At 38.2% G+C, this 20,559-nt stretch overlaps 1 protein-coding gene across 7 annotated transcripts in view; it reads right to left on the bottom strand.

Annotated features, from left to right (window-relative positions):
- The window catches only part of SLC41A2 (solute carrier family 41 member 2), a 126,814-nt gene that overhangs the window by 69,354 nt on the left and 36,901 nt on the right, over nucleotides 1–20,559 (bottom strand). For all 7 annotated transcript variants that reach the window (XM_086712483.1, XM_086712484.1, XM_086712480.1 and 4 more), the window contains one exon: nucleotides 11,112–11,219. In XM_086712483.1, the coding sequence (XP_086568609.1) occupies nucleotides 11,112–11,219 (108 nt within the window). The remainder of the gene's footprint in view (nucleotides 1–11,111; nucleotides 11,220–20,559) is intronic.

The following is a 20,559-nucleotide window of genomic DNA, read 5'->3' as shown; positions in this document are numbered from 1 at the left end:
TATTCATGAAATTTGTGTTTGTAGCTCTAACAACCTGAGTCTTTCCTCCAGTGAGTAATGAGGCAGAGGTAATATTTAAAGAGTGAAATCCACTTAGGGTTTAATATTCAGGAAATAGGCATGACAGAAATTAGTGTTAGTTTTAGTAACTTTTAGAAAAAAAAGTCTATAGGTATAAGAAGCAATCTAAAATGATTCCATGAAAAAGTAGAAGATGTGAAGACTCCAGGATTACTTGATAGTCAGGAGAGGTAGAGACACACATATACTAAGGTCTAGGAAAAGGTCAAGAAAGGGGAATCACAGAATGAATGAGTGCTATGGATTAGGTATGCCACTGTGCCAGATTCACTTGTACCATTGCCACAGTTCCTGCTAAAGCCTGAAGCTACCTTCCTCAAAATCCTCTCCCCTAGAGCTGCAGGTTACAGTCTGCCAGTGACAGGAGTTTGCCTAAGATTTGGAAAAGAGAGGCCATTATTTCTGTAAGGTCTTGGTAATCAGACATGGTAGGCATCCAGATGTCTACACTGCAATACACCCATAGCTTTCTTCCTCTTCTCCAGTGCTTCAGGTTATTTCTCCGACTCTTCCATCACAGATCTCTCCTTCTCCCCCATTTGTGTAAGCCCAAATTGCTCTATTAAATTCCTTATTGCTCTCTATAAATTCCAATATATACCAGGGCAGTTCTAGTGAGCAAACCCATACTGAAAGAACAATGTCACGCTATTCAATTGCTCTGTTTTGTAAATGATGAAGATCACAATTTCTAAGTCCCTTCCAGATCTGTAAGTCTCTAAATCTATAGTTCTTTTAGTCTAACATAAATAACAAGTTAATGTATGATATGAAATAAAATATATTTCACATTTTATGAAATATAATTTATAATGAGAAATCACAATGTATTATGTGAAATAAAGCAGAATATATTCACAAATAAAAATCACCTTTTTTTTTGTTTTTAATTATAAAGCAAAGATTTTTAGAAGGATAAAAAAAAGACGAGAGAGAGAAATGTTGATCCAAATTTAACCATGTAGGGAAAATACTTATGGTACGGGCGTGCATTGGAGTGGAAGTGGGAGTTTGGCAGGAAACTGAAAATTGACCTGTGCTGTCCAAGAACTGGGCTGACCTAAGATACTGGCCAGTGGCCTAGGATCAGCATGAATCATCTAAATTTTTCCAGAGTAGAGAGGAAGAATCACAAAGTGTTCTGTTTAAAGGCTTTTGCTAGACCTACTTTTATTCAATTAGCTGACCAAAATATCCTGGCTAGAAAATCTGAGAACTAAGAATGTGATATAGTGGAATATGATCTGATAAAGACTTCTATATGACCTGGGTTAATGTTTTTAAATTGATATGTATTTTATATATTTTAAATATATATATTTTATGTGTTTTAAATATTTTAATATTTATATACAACCTGGCCAATATTTTTGCAAAGACACTAGTTAATTTTTTTTTAATGTTTATTTTTGAGAGAGAGACAGAGTGCAAGCAGGGGAGGTTCAGAGAGAGAGAGGGTGACACAGAAGCCGAAGCAGGCTCCAGGCTCTGAGCTGTCAGCACAGAGCCCGATGCGGGGCTCTAACTCAGAAACCATGAGATCATGACCTGAGCCGAAGTCTGATGCTTTAACCGACTGAGCCACCCAAGCGCCCCATTAATGTTTTTAATCTAAATGCCTTAGCTTGAGCCTGCAATCCCTACTTTTTATAATCCCTACACCTTTTTCTCCATAGATGTATATGTTACTTTTCTGACCCTGAAGCACATGAATTACAGATAGGCTTTAAAATTTACTGGGACTGGGGTGCCTGGGTGGCGCAGTCGGTTAAGCGTCCAACTTCAGCCAGGTCACGATCTTGCGGTCCGTGAGTTCGAGCCCCGCGTCAGGCTCTGGGCTGATGGCTCAGAGCCTGGAGCCTGTTTCCGATTCTCTGTCTTCCTCTCTCTCTGACCCTCCACCGTTCATGCTCTGTCTCTCCCTGTCCCAAAAATAAATAAACGTTGAAAAAAAAAAATTAAAAAAAAAAAATAAAATTTACTGGGACCAAAGATAAAAGTAGGTTGGAATGACCTTGAAAGTACAGATTTACAAATATAGTTACTATACTTGGTATTGGATAAAAATATATTTAATATGTAAATAGATGAAACAAGGGTACCGAAAGTCTCCACTGAAGTATTAGTCTTAAATATATGTATATTAAATACGTGCTCCAGGGGCACCTGGCTTGCTCAGTTAAGTGACTAATTCTTTGACTTTGGCTCAGGTCATGATCTCACAGTTCATGAGTTCGAGCCCCACATCAGACTCTGTGCTGACAGCACAAAGTCTGCTTGGGATTCTCTGTCCCCTCTCTCCCTGCCCCTCCCCTGCTCATGCTTGTGCACGTGAGCACACACTCTCTCTCCCCTGCACCTGTGTAGTTTAATTGTCAGCCAAAGATTTAAGCAGAACTTATGCCCAGATTTTGGGGCTCATCCTTTCTACAGTTCTATTGCTGCTGGGATTTCCCCATAAATTTCTACCTGCCCTGTCAGCTCCAAGCTCTGTTATCTAATAATTCAAGACAATAAAACTTCAGCTTTCTGCCACTATACCTACGCACGAGTCACAAAAGGCATTTGACCAATAAAAGCAAAAAAACTCACAAATCTTAACCGGTGTATTTGTCTTTCAAGAACAGGCCCCTCTCATGCTTCTATTTAGTTGTGTGTTTTGTTTTTCGTTTTTTGTTAGACTTCCTGACCTCTGTCACCTCAAACTGGTAAGACTGTGGGGTTTCTGCCACATGAGATCCAAGGACTGGGGAAACTCCCTCAGGCAAAAAAAAAAGCTACAAACTTTGCAATGCTTACTCATTGCAGACATGGTCCTTTAAGGGTGACCTCTCGTTTCTACCTGCTTTTAATTACTTTCTATTGCCTTCATATAGTTTGTCTAGGTTTTCTTTTTTTTTTTAATTTTTTTTTTCAACGTTTATTTATTTTTGGGACAGAGAGAGACAGAGCATGAACGGGGGAGGGGCAGAGAGAGAGGGAGACACAGAATCAGAAACAGGCTCCAGGCTCCGAGCCATCAGCCCAGAGCCTGACGCGGGGCTCGAACTCACGGACCGCGAGATCGTGACCTGGCTGAAGTCGGACGCCTAAGGACGCCTAACCGACTGTGCCACCCAGGCGCCCCAGTTTGTCTAGGTTTTCTAATTGTTATTCTCTGGGAAGGGTCACTCACTATTTCATTCTGCCATTATATGGAATTAGAAACCATATTACATACTTTTACATGCTTGAAATATTTCATAAAACATAATATGGTAAAACACATATATGTACACACACACCCTAATAATATCTTCCTGAATGTGCAGGGGTGATGCTATGCTCATAATCTTGAATGAAGTAATGGTTTCACATGTACACACTACGTATTGAAGCTCATCAAATTGTAAACTTTGAATTTGTGTAGTCGATTTGTGTCAATTATACCTCAATAAAGCTTCAAAAAAAGGGGGGAGTTAAAAATCTCGATGACTGAAACGGTTTAAGTTATACATAAGTAGTACACTCCACAAACCTATGGCTATGGATTGGTATTTATAACTTAAGAAACATACTCTAGGGGTGCCTACGTGGCTCAGTCGATTAAGCATCTAGCTCTTGATTTCAGCTCACATCGTGATCTCACGGTTCATGAGTTCGAGTCCCATGTCGGGCTTTGTGCTGAGAGCACAGAGCCTGCTTGGGATTCTCTCTCTTTCCCTCTCTCTCTGCCCCTCCTCTGCTCATTCTCTCTCTCTCTCTCAAAATAAAGAAATAAACATTTTAAAAAATAACGTAAAGAAACATACTCTAAAATTGAGAACCAGTAGGAATATGCAAGTTTTGTTTGTATCTAACAATCCGGTTTTCTGACAAGAACCTGTAAAATTTAGAATTATGTCAAATTTAGAAAATAATACTGAGACTGTAACTATATCAAAGTTATGCCAGAGTTATTAATATCATTATTTGGGATTTAATTTTTCTTTATTTTAGAAGTTTTACAATTTGAATTGGAAATCTAACTTATAGTTATCAGGGAAAGGTTTTGCCAGCTTCTTCATATCCTTTTACAGTGGGATGTAAGCTCAGTGAGAGCAGGAATATTTTCTGTTTTATTTATTGATGATTCCCTAGCACACACTAGCACTTGGCATACCGTAAGGGCTCAGAAATATTTTTTGAATTAATGAATTAAAAAGCTAAAATGTTACAAAATAATTTCAGAAAATCAAAGGAGTTCTCTGAGAGGTTTAAGGCAACAGAAATCAGTTTTGTCTAGAGTGGGAAAATATTAATCAAATGGTTCTTGGCAATTTGCTCCTGGAAAATAGATTTATAAGCTTTAAAAACATATACATTGTCTTTAAGAAAGTGGATGCCATTTTTGACTCTTATATCTAGCATCCAGAAGCAGAAAATTTTAGACCTCAGGTAACAGAATTTAAACAATTTATAGAATCACTGTGCTTGGGATTGTTTTCTAGTTATATACTACTGTTATGTATCCACAACAATTATCTACTATAATATATATCTACTGTTGAAAAGATAAAAATCCAGGAAAAATTATTCAAGTTAATCATTATAATTTAGAGACAAATTTTGACTCAGGTAAGAGGGCATGATAAAGTTGATTTGAATTCATCATTATTATATCTCCCTTGTTAAAATAGAAAACCTTTTTATTGAGATATCTTTTTGTCTGGTAACATTTAACCTTTACATTTATAGAATAACAAGTTTTTAAAAAAATTTTTTTAAATGTTTTATTTATTTTTAAGACAGAGAGAGACAGAGCATGAGTGGGGATGGGGCAGAGAGGGAGACACAGAATCCGAAGCAGGCTCCAGGCTCTGAGCTGCAGCACAGAGCCCGACGTGGGGCTCGAATTCACTAACTGTGAGATCGTGACCTGAGCCGAAGTCGGACACTCAACTGACTGAGCCACCAGGGCGCCCCTATAATAACAAGTTTTAAAGACAACTGCCCTTCAACGATTGCGTGAGTAGGCTCTATCTGATATCTTATGTTTTAGGTTCTCTATCTTCATACTTACACAAAGCTTTCCTTATAATCCTATAAATTCATTTATCCTGATTCTCCGGCAGACAATGATAAAAATGAGAAAAGACTCTTTAATGGAGCAAAAAGATTAAAGTAATCACAGACTTGCCTGCCACAGCTATAATGATTTTTACTCCTACTTTTAGTTAGTTAGTTAGTTAGTTAGTTAGTTAGTTAGTTATTTTTATGTTTACTTTTTTTGAGAGAGACAAAGACAGAATGTGAGTGGCTTAGGGGCAGAGAGAGGGAGACACAGATCCGAAGCAGGTTCCAGGATCTGAGCTGTCAGCACAGAGCCTGATGAGGGGCTCAAACTCACGAACTGTGGGATCATGACCTGAGCTGAAGTTGGACGCTCGAAGGACTGAGCCACCCAGGTGCCCCTTACTCCTACTTTTATAACTGAAAATAAATACTACACAAGAAAATTGTAAAATTTTTAAAAGAATTATTTTTTGACCATAGATGAAAAGGCTGACTTTCAAATAGTACTTGTTTTAAGTTAAAGAAACAAACAAACAAACAAACAAACAAAAATTGTTGACTTTTTACCCTGGAACCAGGGAGTTCAGGTAGGAATCTGCCACAACAGTCCCATTTAGAGACAATTGACAACTGAATTAAGGTAGTGGCAGGCGGGGCATAAAGGGAAGGGGAGAGGGATTTCATAGGTTGAATGGACAGCCTAGACATTAACTGGATAGAAGAGGGATAGTGATTGGTAATGTTAAGAAACTGATAAGAAATACAGAAAGCACAGTTGGAGCGAGAGAAGGTAATGAGTTTACTTTTGAATGTAGTGAGGGTACAGACGATTGAAAATTCAGCTGTAGTGATCAGGAAAGAGGCTGGAGGTACAGATCTGAGAGTTAGCAATGTACGGGCAGGGGTGGCATACATGAAATTATTGACAGAGAACACAAAAACAAGGTACTAATACTTCAGGAAAACCTCAAATCAAGAAGATGAGCAAAGAAAAAGAAACCAAAAAAATAGACTAAGAAGATGCCATGAAAGAAGTGGAAAGAGTCCACACCGCAGTGTGGGGTCTCAAAGTCAAGAGTAATAAAAATTTTAAGTAGAGAATAGTCAGTGAAGAGTCTGTCGAAGGTGAGGCTTTGGGTACTCTGCTTTCAAGAAGGCTTTAACCTAGAGTGGCTTTAACAGTTGATGGAGTATCGGGATTGGAATATAGTTGGCAATGATTCTGTAGCATTCTGTAAGAATGGTAACACACTCCCCCTACCACTTGAGATCAAATGCTCTGAGCAATGAAAACACCATAAACTAGGTAAATATACCATGTTATCATAGTTTGATGCCATGAGCTACTACTTTTCCATCTACGAATTTTCCATCTCTCAAATCCTGAGAAATTTTCAAGTGACTACTCCCAGTACTTAATTTCAGCTAATCCATCAGCCAATTCTGTCATTTCTCTCTGAAAATTAGTTCTGGACTCCAACTATGTCTCACTATATCCACTGCTACCACCCTGATCCAAGCCAGCATCGCCTCCGGCCTGTATCATGGCGACAGACTTTTAACTTGTCTCTGTTTTAGTCCTTGGCCCTTTATAGCTCTGTCTCAACACAATAGTCAAAATAATCTGTCGAAATATCTATCATATCATAGCACTCCTCTGTTTATTTTATTTTATTTTTTTTAATTTTTTTTTTCAACGTTTATTTATTTTTGGGACAGAGAGAGACAGAGCATGAACAGGGGAGGGGCAGAGAGAGAGGGAGACACAGAATCGGAAGCAGGCTCCAGGTTCTGAGCCATCAGCCCAGAGCCTGACGCGGGGCTCGAACTCACGGACCGCGAGATCGTGACCTGGCTGAAGTCGGACACTTAACCGACTGCGCCACCCAGGCGCCCCAGCACTCCTCTGTTTAAAACCTTCCAATGGCTTCCCATTTCCCACAGTCGGCAAAGTCCTTACAAAGGCCCACAAGGTGATCTCACACCCTGTTATTTTTCCTTTCTCCCACTTGATCCCAGGCCCATTGGCCTCTATGCTCTTCATTAACGCAGTGTTGTTCTCAAACTTTGATGTATATCAGAATCGCTGGTTAAAATACAGATTGCTGAACCAACCCCCAGAGTTTCTGATTCAGCAGCTTCTGGGTGGAGCCAAGATTTTGCATTTCCAACAAGTTGCTAACCAAAGTTGCTAACTTTGAGAACCACTGATCTAACATATCGACAGTCCTGCCTCTGGCCTTTAACACTGACTAGGCCATGCCTATCTCAAATTCTTAGCCTCAAAAAATAAAAGTACATCTGTGTTGCTTCCAGTTTAGAGCCATTATGAATAAAGTTGCTATTAACATTTTTTGACCAAAAAAATAAAAATAAAAAACAAAAGTAAAACACATTAGTAGATGGAAAAGTAGTAACTCATGGCTTCAAGCTATGATAACATGGTATACTCATCTAGTTTATGGTATTTTCATTACTTAGAGAACTAGGTAATCTCTTCATTTTGCAACTCAAATATCTTATAATCAGTGACAAAATTCCTGATCTGTGGAAGACATCAACTGCAGCCCTACCCCCCCAAAGAAAGGTGCAGCTAGCTCACTCAGCGAAGACATTGGTTGATACTCTCCTCCCATGGGCTCTGCTTCTAATCAGCTTTGGAGTTCCACTCTCTTAAATATGAACAAATAAATGTAACCAGACTTTTGATGGAAGTATCTACCATAAAATATAAATGCCACAACAAAAAAAACTAAAGTTCAAATTAAAAGATTAAGATTAAATTCACCTTTAGGCAGTACTAATGGTAATATGTGACCAAATTACACAGAAATTAATTTGCAGCAAATTCCTTTTTAAGCAGAGTCTCCACAGCATGGCCTATTTCAAAATGGAGTGACATTTAAGCTATTATCTGAATCTAAACAAATACTGAAGAGTGCTCAAGAATGTTGCTTTTAGAAATATTTTCTTTGAGATAAGCTAGCCAAAATTTCAGTTTTCCGGGCTAAGTTATCAAGTTGCTTAAAAGTTTGGGTGCCTAACTATATTTATCAGAACAAAGTTCATTTTCCAACAAAATGAAACTAGAGCTACCTTTTAACTCTCATTCTAACGATTTTCTTTTCCTTTAACTGTTGCCAGTTCTGTTTTTCAAGACCTCTTCTTTATTCCCCTGTCTTGCCAAGAAGCCTCTTGGGTTGAGTTCTACCTTGCTGACCTACCGGTTCTTAAAACATAACGCAAATGTAGATCACTGGGAAAAGTTGGCAGATGGACCACGTGTATATAATTTCACTAACTCTTAAAACATTGGTAAAACTACATAAAAGTTTGTGTTTTTTTTAAGACAAAAGCTAGAGGTATAATGGACACACATTCCAAGTGTGAAAATCAATATTCAGCTAACACCAAGGCACTCCTCCCAATTATTTTTGGTTAGCATTTTACCTTCTGCCACCACAAGATGTTCCAAGGTCACTTTATACTTTTATGTTCCAGTCCAAAGAGGCTTCATTTCTATTATTCTCCAGTTCCTTTAATATTCAATCATTATAATGATGATACGAAAAATTATAGACTAAAGTGAATTTGCCCAAACAAATCTACCAAGGTCTGGCTAGTATCTGACTGGCTGATACCCCTAGACGTTTCTAGCTCACCAACTAATTACGGAAATAAGTAACAGGACTGTATCTTTAATACTTTAAAAAAGTAACGTGGGTGCCTGGGTGGTTCAGTCGGTTAAGCACCCAACTCTTAAATTCAGCTCAGGTCATGATCTCAGAGTCATGGGAACGAGCCCCGCATTGGGCTCCATGCTCAGCATGGCTTAAGATTCTCTCTCTCTGCACCTCCCCAGCTTGTGCACGCATGTTTTCTCTCTCTCTCTAAAATTAAAACATTAAGAGAAATAATAAATATCAAAGTTTTAAAATATTAAGTAACAAAAAATATGGTATATTGGTGCTAAGACCAAGCCCTCAGGAGAGCATCCTTACAATGCAGAGGAGACTATCAGGTGTTTGTTACTGAGGTTATTTATTGGTTTTAAAACTCTTGACTCAGTTATCCTGTGCAAGTAAAAGGGAATGTTCTGGAATGTGAGGTATTCCATTATATTCTAGCTCTGTGTCTTCGGGAAAGTTACTCAACTGTTCTAAGCCTCAGTTCCTCCTCTATAAACAGGAATAATAGTGTTTATCTCATAGGGTTGCTATAAGATACCCTTGTAGGCAGTTAGTACAGTCCTGGCACATTATGAGAGCACACTAATACCCAATATTTCATTATGGTCCTGGGCAGAGTTTAGCTATATGACCTTTCATATATAACAGGGAGCTTAGAAGGTTCCATAGGGCATATGCAGCACTTTCTCTTAACTGAGCAAGCTAATAATGTTAATAAAACATTATTTAATGCCACGCATTTATCTCCTTCCCAAGCATCTTTTTTACTCAGGAAACCTTAGGGAACTTACAGTTGCCTGGGGGAGAAATGGGGGGAGGGAAGGAACAGGAGAGAGTACTCCCATCACCAACACAGTTGTTCAGGCTTTAGATACGCAAAATTTTCCCCCTAGTTCATAGATGGGTTCATTTGCTGTAGCTTTTTTTTTTTTAATTTTTTTTTTTTAACGTTTACTTATTTTTTGAGACAGGGAGAGACAGAGCATGAACAGGGGAGGGTCAGAGAGAGAGGGAGACAAAGAATCTGAAACAGGCTCCAGGCTCTGAGCTGTCACCACAGAGCCCAACGCGGGGCTCCAACTCACGGACCGTGAGATCATGACCTGAGCCGAAGTCGGCCGCTTAACCGACTGAGCCATCCGGGCGCCCCTGCTGTAGCATCTTTAAACAAACAAACAAACCAACAAACAAACAAACAAACCCAACTTCATATACTAAAGGCAATGCAATTAGTAACACCTTTTGAAGGCTTAATTTTTGACTAACATTAAACGGGTAGATGGTTCACTGAAATGAACCTCACTAGTTATGTGATTTTAATCAACATAATTTGGTTGCACGATGGTGAAACTCCAACAAATGTTACAGTGAGAAAGTAATGCCCTTTTAGGCTTCTAAAATTAAATCAGAACCCTGTTAGTGGCAGTGTTTTTTTTAATGTTTAACCTTTCTGGATGACAATTTAGCATATGTAGCTAAGGCCTTGAAAGAATGCCTTTTTTTTCTTTCTGAACAGTTTAATTAGAATCCTAAAATTGCCCCAAAGAAATAAAAGAATGCAAAACTGTCTGTATAAAATTATTCATTATAGCATTGTTTATAATAGCAAAACATCAGAAAGAGCCTATATATCCAAAAATAGATGCTAGACTAAACTATAGGAGAGCTATATAGCAGAAAAGTACATAGCCAATAAAAATGACATAGGTGTATATTCATTGAGGTGGAAAGATGATCAGCATATATCTTAAAATGGATATCATAGATTTTAAGGGACAAAATATATGATTACTGTTCTTTTTTAGAATATATAGTATGTATCTACTCTGATATACCTAATGATGTATAAGGATAGATGGATCTATACCAAAATATTAATACATGACTATGTCTAGGTGGTTTTAAATTTTCTTCTTTATAATCTTTCCCTTTTCTTCAGTTTTTGCAATAAGTTTGTATTACTTTTATAATCACAAAAGGTATAAATACCAATCAAGCAACCTTTGAACCATAAAGAATCTCAATATCTGATTTGTCCCATGTCTGAAGCACTGATGATAATTGCCAGAATGCCCTGGAGTAAAATGAGGCAAGTATACTACCTCAGGATAAATGAAGGTCTATAATTTGCAAATTAGCCAACCCAGAGAACTTTCAGGGTATCATATCAGGCATCACCACTTATCATATCCCTGAGGTCCAGAAATTTATCAGATAGAGGAAAAAAAATTTTCCTGGTACAAATTCTCCTTCACAGAAAGAAACAGCATAGGTAATATATATACTTAGAAGTAGGAAAAAACTTACTGCAGTGGATAATCTGGATGCCAATGTCATTTCCAAGTTTCCTTTGAGACCAAGAAGTGCAGGAACTAAAATGAAAACTTCTGTTACCTTTTTGAACACCTCCCAGTGCTGCAAGAAAAAAACAAAAACAAAACAGAATTTTCTGACACCCTGTCAAAAACACTTTAGATAAAGGACATTTCTAAAAATCTCCGCCATCTTTCCCAATGTTGCATCCACATACTGAATGACAACACAAGTCATTTAATGAGTGAACATTTAGCTTAACCCTATTCTCCAGAGCTCTGGAGCCTTGAGTTGCTTTAGAAGATTTAGTTAAATTGGGAATGATAGTCGATGCAGTCACTACATCCCCAAATAACTCTAGCTTGCCACACAAGTCTGATGCCCTTACATTTTGCTTTATCCCTTAATGAGGACAAGAGTCAGTGTAACCAGTAGTTAAGAGAACAGACTCAAGAACCAGAACATTTGGATTTGAATCCTGGTTCCAACACTAACTACAACAACTCCACAGGAAAATTACAGCAATATTATTATCTAATTTCACAGTTGAAGAAATAAAGACTCAGAGAAGTTCAATGATTTTCCCAAGGCCAGAAGACGAGACCTAGATTGGATGTCAGGAGTTCTGAGTCATCCCATGTTGTGGTACCCATTTTAGGGTGTGAGGCAAGAGAGCATAGGATCATTTAAAAAGCACTAAATTGGAAATTAGAAAATTTGTGGTTCTAGGCATGGATCTGTCATAATCTAGCCACATAATCTTGGATGAGTCATGTGTCTTTTGGATTTCAATTTCTACTCTGCCCTGTCTAGCCCTTGCAAAAATACTTTCATGTTAATGAAAGTACATATTAAAGTACTTTATAAATTGGAAAAAAAAAAAAACCCACACAAATCCCTTAATAGCACAATCTGCTATTTTACTAATGCTATTAAGAGGTGACTGTGGCACTGAGAGACTTTATGGACTGAAAAAACAAAAACAATATTTGACATTCACTGATGGCTTGTTATGGGCCCAGACACTGTTCCTTAGGCTTACTCATTTAAGCTACAACAAACCTACGATAGGTACCATTCTTAAAAAATCAGACATAATTCAGGAGCACATTTTACCTAGGTCGTAATTTTAAGATACCTACCTATATGACTTAATTTTGGAAACACCAGAATACTACCCGAATATCTCTATCAGTCTACTTCCTTCACGTCATCACAGATTGTATCTACTGGGATATACTTCTTTTGGTTACTCCCACCCTTTCCAAGTTCAATTCAAATCAAATACTCCCACGAGAAACCCTATGAAGTCACTAACACCTTAGCATTGATATAATAAGAACGAGCAATGATTGATTTCCTATCCCATGCCAAATAAATTCTACATTCTTTTCCCTACACCTGCAGAGGCATGTGTCTAGAAGTTCCCAAACTTTCTCAGTTTTCATGGTACCCCTAGGCCAAAAGAAATACCAACAGTCCTATTTATGAAGTAGTTGGTCCAAAAAACTTAGTGAATATTTACCTCCTAACAATTTACTAGCCATTTGTAGAAATAATACAATTATATTGAAAAAATAATATTTTATGTTATACCATCATAATTACTTATTAATTGGGTGTGTGTACCTGTGGGTCACTGCATGACTTCTCAAACTTGGAATTGGAAACTACCACCTTCATTTCTTGTTCTGTATTGGTTTTTGTGTGACACTTGCTTTTTTTCACAGCACCACTGAAAATCTAGTCATCAAGAGAAATGTTGTGTGATGTAATGTTGAAGTATTAAACCACCTTGAGTCTGTAAAGTGTCCAAGAGATGTCACTGTGTTTCCTTTAAATTTTTTTAAAAATCCCACAGCAACCCTGGAGTGTCCAGAGACAGCACTTAGGATATATGATGAGGTTAGTGAGAAGTTGTGCAGAACTTTAGTCAAAGGGAAGGCTTCAGATACCTGGGTTGAAATTCTGAGTCTACGACTTGTACTATGTAACTTGGGCAAAATTATGCTTTACTTTCTTCATCTAAAATAGGGATATTATTGAGGGGCACCTGGGTGGCTCAGTCGGTTAAGCATCTGACTTCAGCTCAGGTCATGATCTCATGGTTCGTGAGTTCAAGACCCACGTCGGGCTCTGTGCTGATAGCTCGGAGCCTGGAGCCTGCTTCGGATTCTGTGCCTCCCTCTCTCTCTGCTCCTCCCCAGCTCACAGTCTGTCTGTCTGTCTGTCTGTCTCTCTCTCAAAACTAAATAAGCATTTAAAAAAATAAAATAGGGGGGCGCCTGGGTGGCGCAGTCGGTTAAGCGTCCGACTTCAGCCAGGTCACGATCTCGCGGTCCGTGAGTTCGAGCCCCGCGTCAGGCTCTGGGCTGATGGCTCGGAGCCTGGAGCCTGTTTCCGATTCTGTGTCTCCCTCTCTCTCTGCCCCTCCCCCGTTCATGCTCTGTCTCTCTCTGTCCCAAAAATAAATAAAAACGTTGAAAAATAAAATTTTTTTTTAAATAAATAAATAAAATAAAATAGGGACATAATTGAACCTACCTCATATGGTTGTGTTTAGGACTGTACCTGTACATAGTAATGGGTAGCAATATTGAAAGTTTATTAGCTATATAACACCAAGATATATTACCAGTTAATTTCCTGGCAGGAGGTAATGCGGAAAAAAAAATTCATATACTTAAAAATTTTTGCCATAATAAAGACATGACCTCTGAGGCTATATATATTTACGAATCCCTAAACTTCTCCACAAGAACTTGCCCTAAAGGAAATCAATGTCTAATCTTACCTAATTTTGGACTTCTGTCAACATCCAGAACCTCAGCGAAGTACTCACACAATCAAATGTAATGTCAGAGTGCTCGTACATATGCATTAGACTCAAAACCTAAAAATCTTTTAATGGCCAAGAGGAAAAACAAAATTGAAACTTAAAAAATAATAATAATTAAATAAGTTGAGGAACGATCCACAGAGTCCTAACTTTAATATAAACAGCAAAATTTTAGCGGTTCCTGGGTGGTTCAGTCAGTTAAGTGTCTGACTTCAGCTCAGGTTATGACCTCACCATTCCTGAGTTTGAGCCCTGCATCAGGCTCTCTGCTGTCAGTGCAGAGCCTGCTTTGGATTCTCTGTCTCCCTCTCTCTCTGCCCCTCCCCCCCATAAATAAACATTAAAATACATAAATAAACCAAATAAACAGCAAAAGTTTTAAAAAGTCTAATTGGTAAAAGAAGTTGATGCAATTTTAAGAAACATACATACTCCAAATCTGGAGAAGTTTGGTTCTTATTTTGATTTAGTTAAAACTAAACCTATTCAGGGGCAACTAGGTGGCTCAGTCAGTTGAGTGTCCAACTTCAGTTCGGGTCATGATCTCATGGTTAGTGAGTTCAAGCCCCACATCGGGCTCACTGCTATCAGTGTAGAGCCTGCTTCAGATCCTCTGTCCCCCTCTATCTCTGCCGCTCCCCCCCTCAAAAAAGAAACCAAAACATAAAAAAAATTTAAACCCATTCACTTTCAGACATATGACAAAATGACCAATCTCATACATAATCAGATAAATGCGAAATAAAAGGTGATAAATTTTCATCTGTGAGATTGGTAAAGATCGAAAACTTGGATAACATTCCATTGGGAAGAGCATAAGGAAATAGGCACTCTATGACACTACTGGGGAGAATGTTAAGGTTTAACTTCTTTGGGGGAATTGGGCAACTTAAATATAAATATATAAATATAAAATGAACATAATTTTCAACTCAAACCTCTACCTCAAGGAATTTATCCTACAAATAAACGTGAACATGAGTTTAAATACATACACATGATGAATTTACTGCATCATTGTTCATAATAACAAAAGATTTGAGGCAACTGAAATCCCCCTCCTTAGGTAACTCAGTAGAAAAATAATATAAAATGATACATCCTTGCAATAGAGCATGACATAGCTGGAGAAGAATTTGGTAAATCTTTGTGAACCTATATAAGGATAAACTAAGAAAAGCAAGGTGAACAGAAGCATTGTTTGTGTCTCTGGCAAATACACACACACACACACGCACACACACACACACACACACAAACACACACACCACACTTGATGTCTATTGAAGGAGGCACAGAAAAGTAATGGTGCTAAGGAAGGGAATAGGAGAAAGGCACATACAGGCAGAGAGAGACTACTTTCTCCATTATATATTCTTTCATGCAGTTTAAATATGCTTTATCAAATATACAATTTCATTAAGCTTTTCATTTTGAAATAATTATATATTCACATGCAGTTATAAAAAAAAATTCAGAGAGATCCCATGTACCCATTACCCAGTTTCCCCCAATGGTAACATTTTGCAAAACAATAGTGAACCATATCACAACCAGGATATTAGCACTGATACGGTCAAGATACCACCACAAGGATCCCTCCTGCTGCCCGTTTATAGCCACATCCATTTCTCCCCACTCCCAACACCTTCTTAATCCCTGGCAACCACTAATCCTTCTTCATTCCATAATTTGGTCAATTCTAGAATGTTACACAAATGAAGTAAGTATAACCTTTTGGGGTTGGCTTTTTTCACTCAGCATAATGCTCCGAAGATTCATCTAGGATGTTGCATGTTGCACGCAATACTTTGTTCCTTTTTGTTGAGGAGTAGTATTTCATCACATGGATTTACCCAAGTTTATTTAACCATTCAACTGTTGGGGCTGTATCCACTTCTTGGCTGTTATGAATAAGACAGCTACAAACAGTCATGTACAGGAATTGTGTGAATAGAAGTCTTCATTCTCTGAGATAAATGTTCAGGAATGCAATTGCTAGGTTATATGATGGTTAGCATTTAGTTTTAGTTAGTGTGTGGGTGCGGGTGTGTGTGTTTTTTTAAGAAACTGTCAAGGTGTTTTCCAGAGTAGCTGCTCTATTTTAAATTCCCATCAGCAATGCATGAGTGATACCATTTCTCTACATGCTCAACAGCACTTCATATTTTTGCTATTTTTATTATAGCCACTCTGACAGGTGTGTAGTGATATCTCATAGAGATCCTCACTTGCATTTCCCTAATGGCTAAAGACGTCAAACATTTCATGTTTATTTGCCATCTGTACACACTCTTTGGTGAAACGTCTCTGTCTTTTGCCAGTTTTCTACCTTTTTTTAACTGTTTAGCTTTGAGAGTTCTTTATATAGTCGTATTTTGTCAGATATGTATTTGCAAATATTTTCTTCCACTCTGCAAAGCTGCTTTTGATCCTTTTAACAAGGTCATTTAGGGGCGCCCAGGTGGCTCAGTTAGTTAAGCACCTGACTCTTGATTTTGGCTACGGTCAAAATCTCATGGTTCATGAGGTTGAGCCCTGCATCAGACTCTGTGCTATGCTTGGGATCCTCTCTCTCCCATTCTCTCTGCCCGTTCTGCTCTCCCTCCCTCCCTCCCTCCCTCTCTCTCTAATATATGTATAAAAAATGTCAGTCACAGAGCAAAATTTTATCCATTTTTCCTTTTTTGGATCCTGCTTTGGGTATTGAGTCTAAGAAATCTTTACCTAGCCCTAGATCCTGAAGGATTAGTGTCAATTCTGCTTAAGATATTTAAAATTTTTTTAAATGTTTTTACTTATTTTTGAACCAGAGAGAGACAGAGCATGAGCAGGGGAGGGGCAGTGAGAGAGGGAGACACAGAATCCGAACCAGGCGCCAGGCTCTGAACTGACAGCACAGAGCACAGATGCGGGGCTCGAACTCACAGACCGTGATATCATGACCTGAACCATGACCAGAGCTGTTCAAATTATCTATTTCATTTTGAGTTCATTGTGGTAGTTGTTTTTCAAGGAAGCAGTCCACTTTGCATAAGTTGTAAAACATACGAGTGCAGAGCTGTTTGTGGTATTCCCTCATTATCCTTCTGACATCTACAGGATCTATAGTGATATCTCCCATTTCATCCTGATAGTGGTAATTTGTCTTTTTTTTTTTTTTTTTGTCAGTCTTGCCACAGATCGTCAGTTTTAGTGATCTTTTCAAAGAACCATTCGTTTGAAACCATTGTTTCAAAGATTTTTCTCTATTGCTTTCCTGCTTTCAATTTCATTGATTTTTGCTTTTATCTTTATTATCTTCCTTCTGCTTGATTTGGGTTTATTTTGTTCATCTTTTTCTACGTTTGAGATGAGCGCTTCAATTATTAAGATTTCTTCCTTATCCTAATGTATGCATTTAGTTCTATAAATGTCCATCTCTGTATTGCTTTACCTGTGACTCACAAATTTTGATGTTACATTTTCATTTCCACTCAGTTCAATGTTTTGTTTTTGATTTTTTTTTTGAGACTTCCCCTTTGACCATGGATTATCTAAACGTATGCTGTTTAGTTTCCAAGTATTAACATGGATTATCTAAACGTATGCTCTTTAGTTTCCAAGTATTTGGAATTTTTTCTTTTTTCTTTCTGTTACTGATTTCTAGTTTGATTACATTGTAATCAGAGAACACAGTCTGAATGACTTCAATATTTTAAACTCGTTGAGGTTTGGTTTATGGCCCGGGATATGGTCTCTCTTGGTATACGATCTGTAACAGTTTGAACAGAATGTGTGTTGCTGTTTTCAGGTGGACTAGTCTGCAAATGTCAATTAGATCTCACTGGCTGGTGGCGTTGCTGAGTCCTTCTATATCCTTGCTGATTTTCTACCAAGTTGTTCTATCAATTATTGAGAGAAGGGTGTGGAAGACTCTGTGGATTTTTCTATTTCTCCTTTCAGTTCTATCACGGGCTGTCATTACTAGCTACCTAAATGAAAGTCCTGGCACTCTACGTGCCCTTCTCTGATATCACCCTGGCTGAAATGTTGGGGTATCTCACTGCCGCCTCTTCCCCGCCCAGGCTGATTGAGGTATAACTGAAAAAAACTGTAATATATTTAAAATGTACAACACGATGAATTGATACACATACGCTCTGTGAAAAGTCCCTCCATCGAGTTAATTCACACATCCACCAACCCAAACTGTTACCTTTTCTTTGGTGAAAATGCTTAAGACCTACTCTCTTATTTAGAAATTATTATACAGTACAGTATTATCAACGATAGTCACCATGCTATACATGAAATCCTCAGAACTTATTCATCTTATAAGTGAAAGTTTGTACCTTTTAACCAATCTCTCTCCATTTCCTCCATCCCCCAGCAAGGATTATTCTGTTTCTGAGTTTGACTTTTTTTTTTTTTTTTTACTCCACATATAAGTGATACCATGCATATCCATCTTTCTCTATCTGGCATATTTTACTTAGCATAACACCCTCCATATACATCCATGTTGTTCATTAAAGCCTCTTGAGGTTGAAGTCTAAGCCCTGAACTGAACCTTTGCTGCCCTGGGTGTATAGGTGAGACCACAGTTCTTTCTGTCATGGTTGGCTAGAGCAGGACAATTCTTACCTACCAGGTTTCAATCTTGCTAGGCTGCCTGTTTCCTAGTCCTTTAGAGAGCAGGCCTTTCTTGGTGTCTGCATCTGTTGGCATTCCCAGGTTGTTGGCCTCTTTAGCTACAAATCTGGGATATATGAAGCTAAAGGGGACTAGCCAGGCTGCTCTCTTCTTTCCATCTTTTACAGAATCTTCTTAGGTTTGTTTTATATCAAGTTTCCAGGATGTGTGTGTGTGTGTGTGTGTGTGTGTGTGTGTGTGTGTGTGTGTGTGTGTTGTTTTATCGGACTTAATGGGCAGGATAGGTAAAAGTACATTTACTATAGCTTCCCGGAAGTGAAAGGCCATGTATTATTTTTTAAATAACAACCAGAACCATTACAGCAGAGAGTGCTAGTGCCTTTCTGGGATCACAGCTATGTTAAAAGAGGTATTTTATCTTTAGTACAAACTCTAAAACTATAGCTATGCTTTATAAGGAGAGACAAACATGGTGATGCCTTCTTAGCTTTGTGATCCTGACTTGATCCTGCCCCCTTACCTTCTCTTTGCCCATTTAAAACACTGGTATTGTGTCCACAAAACTTCACCAAGGCATCCCTTTTCTCTCTGACCACTCTACTTTCCATATCAGGAAAATAACCCTAACTCAGAGTCCCAAGTTAGAAACACAACTTAGGTATTGCATCATTCTCTCTGAATTCCAAAACACACACACTGTATTGGCAGTGTACTAATAAATTAAGGAATACTTGAGAGCTATATTACCCTCTATTTCAAAAGAATACTTTCAGCATTGCAAGAATACTGTCTTCATAAAACATAATAGGATCTCCGGGTTTGGCAGATATTAGCTTTCAATAATATTCTAATGAGAAGTATAAATGTACCTAGGAATTACTAGTAGTTACAAAGGTATTAGCTCAGTTTGCTTAAATTTCTTTTAGATGGACGGGTAGCTAACATTAACCTCATTTTATAGAATCTTTACATAATCCAGAGATTAAGTCTACGGACAATCCAAGATACACATATAGCATGTTATACAGAGAACAGGATTCATCCACAAGACAGGGCTCTGCTGTCTACTACCTGTATATTCTTGGGCAAATCACTTAAAACTATTTGCTTATTTTTAGCAAGGGAAGAAAAGCTTAGACTGGGTGCTTTCTAATATCTAGGGATATTTCCAGTTCTGAATCCTATAATTTAAAACTCTAAATTTGATTATCAAAATTCAGGAATCTGTGTGACAAAGTAGAGTTTGCTTTATTTCATTCATGCATTCATTCATTCCACAAGGAATTAATGAACGTCTACTCTATGTAAGGCATTAGTCTGGTCTTCTGGACTGGGCACTACTTAAGTGGGACCAAAGACTATGTGGCCTACCTATCCCGCCCAACTCCATTTACTAGTAGTAAGGGAACTTACATCACTTTAGGTTTGTGGTTCTCAAACTCGAGCCCGCATCAAAATCACCAGAAATGCTTGCAAAAACTGTTTGGTAGGTCCCACCCTAGATTTCTGATTCAGGGCTGGGATAGAGCCTAAGAATTTGTGTATGTAAATTCCCAGATGATGCTGATGCTGTGGTTCAGGGAGCACACTTTGCGAACCACTGACTCAGATAAACAGAAAGACCAAGGAGGGGCCAAGTCCTATATGTGAGGAGTCACTACACGCAAGGTTTTGTTCCTGCCTCTTCTGCACACTTTTCCATCTCCATTTTCCTTGAAACAACATTCACTCCCTCCTACTTAAGAAGCAGTTAAATTCCTATTCTTTGTGATTTTAGTGAAATTGCCAATCTGAGTGGCCATCTGTCCCCTGAGACAGAAGTGTAACTCAAACAGGGCTGATCATATTATCTCCCTAGTCACACTGACTGGTTCCAGGGGCAATTATTCCTTACAATTTTCCAAACTGAAGACAGACAACAGCTCATTCTTTCCTTTTGTAAAACAAACTAAAAGTATATGACCCCAC

Source organism: Puma concolor, chromosome B4 (assembly GCF_028749965.1).
Source record: "Puma concolor isolate L17-30 chromosome B4, mPumCon1.1.hap2, whole genome shotgun sequence".
Taxonomy (NCBI): Eukaryota; Metazoa; Chordata; class Mammalia; order Carnivora; family Felidae; genus Puma; species Puma concolor.
Note: the sequence above shows the minus strand (reverse complement) of the source record. Positions and strands in the feature narration are given on the sequence as shown.